The sequence below is a fragment of the Mus pahari genome, chromosome 3, assembly GCF_900095145.1.
Source record: "Mus pahari chromosome 3, PAHARI_EIJ_v1.1, whole genome shotgun sequence".
NCBI lineage: Eukaryota > Metazoa > Chordata > Mammalia > Rodentia > Muridae > Mus > Mus pahari.
In genome coordinates, this window is record NC_034592.1 from 136,879,045 (window position 1) to 136,886,113 (window position 7,069).

Below are 7,069 nucleotides of genomic sequence, written 5' to 3' on the forward strand. Positions count from 1 at the left end.
CCCAGGGAAATGCATGTCATACAGCTTGGCAGCAGTACTTTCACTCACTGAGCCATCTTGCTGTCAGCCCAAGACCTTCTGTATACTGGGCCAATGTATAGGTAGTGGTATAGATCTATACGTACTGTGTATTAGTGAGTTTCATAAGATTGTTAACAGTGGAGGAGACTAGAGAAATGGCTCATTATATGTAACCTTTCTAATTTTAAATTTTCCAGATAAAAAATTAAATAAAATGTAATGAAAATAGAAAAAGGGAAAGAAAAGGTAGATCTGTATGAATTGATTGTGTGAGTACTTTGTCTTGTGTACGTCTGTGTACCACATGTAACCTGGGACCCTCAGAGGCCCAAAGGAGGGTATTAGTTCATAATTTTTCTCAAAAAAATTAAAAGGTATACATTAAATAAATGTAGCACCTAGTAAGCTGTTCAGACCAGCCTGTGTTTCAGAGAGGTCCTGTCTTCACCAAACAAGTATGGAGGCTTATCTCTATCCTTATACTTTATCTGCTAAGATATTCCCTTAATACTAAGTCTTCTAATATTTACCTTTCAAATTTTCTCTCTCCCAAGCATTTCTGAGCCTTTAAAAAAGATCATTAAGCTGGGTGGGGGTGCCACACACCCTTAATCCCCAGGACTCAAGTGAGTCTCTGAGTTCAAGGACAGCTAAAGCTGCAAAGAGAAACCCTGTCTCAAAAACCATTGTACAGAGGGTCAGATGTAGTAGTAGTGCATGACTCTAGTCCCTGCACTATAGCAGACAAAGCCATGAAGATCTCTAAAGTTCACGCCAGCTAAAGCTACATAGTGAGATGCTGCATTAAAACAAATGTTTAAAAATGTTGATTGATTGTGAGTGTGTATGTACTTATGCCATTGTATGTGCATGAAAGTCAGAGGTAGAACTCAGGCTTGGCAGTAATAAGCACCTTTACCCACTGAATCATGTCACTCACTATTAAAATACGAGAAACTTAGTGGTCTGATTTCCTGCTGGATTGTGCAGTCTTTAGAGAAGGGGGAAAAAAAAAAACCAACTAAGGTAAAACTAAACAGTTATATTCTTGGTGATTTAACAGTTGACTGAAGGCGGTCTCGTTTGACAGCTCATTCTTCTGAGATGCAGTCTGCCCTGGTTTGGTCGCATAGGCAGCCTTGAGTCTCTTCCTCTGGCATGAGTCACTTAGTCTCTGCTAGAAATGTGTAGTATCACTTTGTCTGTCCATAGAGAAAGCTCAGCTCATTCCTTTGGCCTTTCCATACACTTAATCTACCTAATTTTTTTGCTGTGTGTGCCCAGTTTTGGATGTTGACTATTACTTGTCTTTTCAGAACTCAACAGTAACAATTGAAGAATTCCATTGCAAGCTCCAGGAGGCTACAAACTTTCCTCTTCGTCCATTTGTGATTCCATTTCTCAAGGTAATTCTGAGAAGCATTAGTTGTAGTTTGTCATAAGCATTTCCTCAAGGTCTGCTGATCCTTGCTGTTTGATCTCAGCAAAGACAGCTTGTTACATTTTCATAAATTTGTTTTATTTGGAGCTGATAGGTGAACATTATGTAAATTGGCCTCATATGTAATGAGAATGATTTCTGTTTCCAGACACTCTAGATAGCATCCAGGAGCAACTACAGGAAGAAAGAGGGAAGAAAGAGGACAGAGTATGCAAGTTTGTGGGCATAGAGGGAATACCACTATATCATGTAGATGTGGTCTGAAGATGAAGAGGGTGTGTTATCTGAAAGGAGACCTTTACAAAGAGGCAGTGGTTGTATTTCCTCAAACCCCAGATAATACAGTCTATTGATGTCATCTTGAATTATTATTCCCTGGAGCATACTTTTGTGCCCACCATTATAAATCATCATGCCTTCTGTCTTAGTTAGGTTGTTATTGCTGTGAAGAGACACCATGATCATGGCAGCTCTCATAAAGGAAAATATTTAACTAGGGCTGATTTATAGTTCAAAGGTTTAGTCTGTTAATTATCTTGGCCTGCTGGCAGACTCAGTGTTATAGAAGGAGCTGAGAGTTCTACATCTTGATCCTTAGGCAGCAGATGACTGTGTCACTTGTATGACTTGAGGATATATGAGACCTCAAAGCCTTCCTACAGTAAGGCCACACCTAATCCAAGGCCAAACCTCCTAATGCCACTCTCTATGGGCCAACCATGCAAACGCATGAGTCTATGGGGGCCATTTCTATTCAAAGTTACACAATCACTCTCATAAGTGCTTTTATTTTTAAGAACTTCATGCTCAAAGATAAGGTGTAAAATGGTACAATAAGCTTCCTTTATGGCCTCAAAACCAATTTCCCAAAAAGGAGCTTTTCACAATCATTTCCTATTTTCCTTCAGATATATATTTTTTAAAAATTGTAGATGTGGCACATTTAAATTACCAAATGAAAATTTTCATTTTTCATGATAGTAGGGATCCAGTCTTGGACTTCAAGCATGCCAAGCGCGTTCTCTCTCAGGTAGCCGTGTCCAGAGCCCTTAAATCAAGATGTTAACACTCAGTCATCACTTGGTATCGGATGTACAGACTTTATTTTTACTAGTGTCCCACTAATGTTCTTTACAGCAAAGTTAAGCTTTTTTTTTTTTTTTTCTTTTCTTTTTACTGGTTTTTTTGAAACAGGGTTTCTCTGTGTAGCCCTGGCTATCCTGGAACTCACTCTGTAGACCAGGCTGCCCTCGAACTCAGAACTCAAACTCAGCCTGCTTTTGCCTCCCAAGTGCTGGGATTAAAGGTGTGCACCACCACACCCGGCCAAAGTTAAGCTTTTGTATGTATGTGTGGTCTAATAAATGGATGGATTCCTCAGTCATACAAAACATGCTAAAGGGAGTTGGGAATGAAAACCTTTCTTCCCATAGTCATTCAAGACCACAGAATGAAGAAAATTCCAAAATCTTCAACCTGTGGCTTTCTAGATAATAGGGCACAAATTCAGTTGGCTGATGGCTAAGAGGGATGGACTAGAGAGAGAAAATGGGTGCTTAAAGAGTTTTGAAGAAACTAGCAGCTGTGCTTACCTATCTGTCTGTGTTTCTTTTTATTTCCCTATTGGCCAGGACTCTGCCACATAGTATCACCTAATTACAGCAGAGAATAGAAAATCTAGACAGAAAACTAGGGGAAAGGGCTGGTTACATAGTTTCCGCCATAGATGCTATCTGAGGGAAGATTCTTTTTCCTCTCAGCTACTGGCCTTTTCTCACACAACTGAGGTGTATGGGAAAGCCCACTGTAGAAGTGGAATTACCTTCCTGGTGCATCCCATGGTTTATTCTCTGTGCCCTGTGCTCTTGCTTTTTCGTGTGTGTGTGTGTGTGTGTGTGTGTGTGTGTGTGTGTGTGTCTGTCTGTCTGTCTGTCTGTCTGTCTCTCTGTGTGTGTGTGTGTGTGTGTGTGTGTTTGTCTGTCTGTCTGTCTGTCTGTCTGTCTGTCTGTCTGTCTGTGTGAGTGTGTGTGTGTATTTATATTGTCTGGAAAGGGGTTGAAGAACAATGATAAAGAGGGGGGAAAAAAGAGCATGGCCCTGAGTCCTGACATTAAAAGAGACAAGTACAGGATTCTTGTCTGCCCAGTGAGCCAATTGCTGTTCTTGATGGCCTTGAAACATTAGAGCTTTTGAATGTAGTACTTGGTACCATTAAAGCTTCTGCCATCTCAGGAATGGAAAGAGATGCAATTCTTAAAGATTCTTTGTACTGTATAGACCTAATTGGCCTGGAACTTTCTCTGTAGTCCAGGCTGGTGTTGAACTCAGAGATCCTCCAGCCTGTGCATCTCCAGTGCTGGGATTAAAGGTGTGTGCCACCATGCCTCTGCCTTTCAAATAAAAATCCAAGTGTTTTTGTTGAATGTGGGGATCATGGTCTGGGTCTGTATTTACATGACTCCACATTGTATGTAGTATTAATCTGGAACAATTTCTTTACTTTTAATGAGTGTTTCATCTTTGCATAATTTTTTTTTTAATCATGTGTATGAGTTTTTGTGCTTGTGGAATCTAGAGAAGGGTGTTGGATTCCCTGGAACTGGCTTTATGGCTGCTGGTTTTGAACCATCTAATGTGAGTACTGGGTTCTTTAAGTGTGAGCCATTTTTCCAGCACCAAGAGCTTAATACTTTAGAGGGTACTGATTGTAAAGAAGCTTAGCTTGCTTTGTTCAGGAACTTCCTCTTCTTGAAGCTTAAATTATTTGATACATTTTAGTGAATGATTGTGAATAGGTTAGTATATGGTGTTGCATGCCTGTAATCTAAGAATCAGAGGCAATAGAACTGCCCTGGTCTATGTAGCAAATTCCTTGCTAGCTGATGGCTACATAGGAAGATCATCTAAAAAGCCAAAGACAATGTATATGTATAAATAATTATCCCCCCCCCAAAAAAAAAGGAATTACAGTAAGTTATATCACCACATACATGCTGTCACAGGATATAGTAATGATTGGGTCCATCATTGATAATACCTTCTCTTTTTCTTTTTTCTTGCTCTTTTCTTTGGTGGGGAGCAATTTAATAAAGCTGGTTGTCCGCTATGTTTTTTTTTTTCTATAAAGTTAATATTTTCTTAGATTAAATGATTATTTTCCCATATAGCTTGTTGGCACAAAACTGCAGTTCTAGTACCTGGGATGGGGAGGCAAGAGGATAAGCTTCCCAAGTGCTAGAACTACAGGTGTAAGGTATCTTTCTTGCCTGGTCTGTTACTAGTTCTTAGAACCATTTTGGACCGTAGCATAGCAGGGCAGTCCAACCAGGAAAATATTCTGGCATGAGGTTTACAAGCCTACCCTTGACTCTGCTCCTTACAGTGTGGAAACTGTGATGGCTGAAAGCACTATATGACCTTTGTCAGCTCTGGAGCACCTATGCTGATTGGACCCTGACTAATTTTTCTTTATGTTTAAATCTGTAGACAATTATTCACTGAGAATATATAATCAAGAAATCATTATTAATCATAAAATCATTAAGCTAGGCAGTAGTGGCTCATGCCTTTGATCCCAGAAGAGGCAGGTGGATCTCCAAAGAGTTTTGACACAGAGAAGCCAAAATAGTAAAAAAAAAAATCATGAAATTTGTGTTAATTAGAATATAATTAGCTATGTTTTTCCTGTATTCACCAAAGAACTAATGTCACAAATGTAAAGATCTAACATGTTTCTTTTTCAACTACATTTTTACAGTTGTAAGATTAAGATACTAGACCAGCTTTAATCCCAGCACTTGGGAGGCAGAGGCAGGCGGATTTCGGTGTTCAAGGCCAGCCTGGTCTACAAAGTGAGTTCCAAGACAGCCAGGGCTATACAGAGAGACCCTGTCTCGAAAAACCAGTTTAAAAAAAAAAAAAAAAAGATTCTAGAGCAGACTTAAGAAATGTTTCATATTGTTTGATTTTCTATTCTATTCTTAACTGTGTTATTTGCAAGACAGCATGAGTGAGGTAGGTTGTTTATAGCAGTTTGGGGCTACTGTTTCTTGGTTTTTGGTTTTGGTGTTTGTTTGTTTGTTTGTTTGTTTGTTTGTTTTTGAGACAGGGTTTCTTTGTATTTCCCTGGCTGTCCTGGAACTCACTTTGTAGACCAGGCTGGCCTTGAACTCAGAAATCCACCTGCCTCTGCCTCCTGAGTGCTGGGATTGAAGGCGTGCCCACCACCAAAGGCATGGGCCACCACCGCCCAGCTTGGCTACTGTTTCAAATTTTGTCAATTTATTTCTGCTTTTAAAAATCCACTAATTATGTGCCTATTAAATTAACCCTCAGTGAGGGGGTGACTACCTGCATGTGTTAACACCTAGTACTTGCTTATTTGCCCCTTGAGGTAAAGATGTTTATTATAGGTTCTCCTCAAATTATCTTTAAATTTAGGGGAAAAAAAATAAAAAAAAAATTAATGTATATAAAAAGAAATCTGGAAAAGAATTGGAATTCTGAAGTTTAAAAGTGCGTGTGTGGGGAAATAGTCTTAATCTACCAATTTTTTTCTTAATATGAGAAGGAAAAGATAGCAGAATACAATTTTTCTTTTCCAGATTACATTATTCCCAGTACTCCTTTTCAAAACCCCATTTCTAAAGTAATCCTGGTTTCTGAGATTCCAAGAGTTCTCCAGAGACCCCCTAAGAGAAAGTTGAATGCCACTATCAGAGAAGGGCTATGATTAGAGGAGAGAAACCAGGACTTGTAGTTCTCCTTTTTAGACATTAGTAATTCTCTGACTGGGTAGTCTTTAAGAAAATGTGTAATTTGGATGCTGGAGATACAGTTTGGTAATAGAGCATTGGGCCCTAGTCCTATTTCCCAGACTGAAAACTTTCTTACTGAAAATGTGTTTCAGGGCTGGAGGGACAAGACAGCCTAGTGATGCTGCTCTTACAGTGACGTGACTTGAAACCGCTTATAGCTCCAGCTGCGGGACATCTACACTCCCATCCCCAAACACACACACAATTCAAAATAAAAAACATCTTTTAAAAAAGGAGAAATGTATGTTTTAAAATTATGATCAATAAACCTTTATTGTGCTCTGTATCAGACCACAAAAGTAACTAAGGGACAGTTCCTTTAAGAAGATTGAAGTCAGCCAGGTGGTGGTGGCACACACCTTTTAATCCCAGCACTTGGGAGGCAGAGGCAGGCAGATCACTGAGTTCGAGGGCAGCCTGGTCTACAGAGTGAGTTCCAGGACACCTAGGACTGCACAGAGAAACCCTGCCTGTCTTGAAAACCCAAAAAAGAAGATTGATATCTTGCTGGGGGGTGGGGGTGGGGAAGAAACAGACCAATCTGCAACTCAAAAAAAAGCCCCTTTACTGCTTGGATGTCATTTTACTAGTGAGTGTTAGAAGGAGAAAGCAGAGGGCTTTTGATCTATGAGAGCGCATTGAGACATTAATTTCTGTAGCTAGGGCTCAGCAAAAAACTGCCTCTTTCTTTTCTTTCTTTCTTTTTTTTTTTTTCGAGACAGGGTTTCTCTGTGTAGTTCTGGCTGTCCTGGAACTCACTTTGTAGACCAGGCTGGCCTCGAACTCAGAA

At 39.7% G+C, this 7,069-nt stretch overlaps 1 protein-coding gene across 3 annotated transcripts in view; it reads left to right on the forward strand.

The window, feature by feature from the left end:
• Cbfa2t2 (CBFA2/RUNX1 partner transcriptional co-repressor 2) overlaps nt 1-7,069 on the forward strand; it is a 104,417-nt gene that overhangs the window by 75,613 nt on the left and 21,735 nt on the right. For all 3 annotated transcript variants that reach the window (XM_021193442.2, XM_021193443.2, XM_029536053.1), the window contains exon 4: nt 1,338-1,427. In XM_021193442.2, the coding sequence (XP_021049101.1) occupies nt 1,338-1,427 (90 nt within the window). The remainder of the gene's footprint in view (nt 1-1,337; nt 1,428-7,069) is intronic.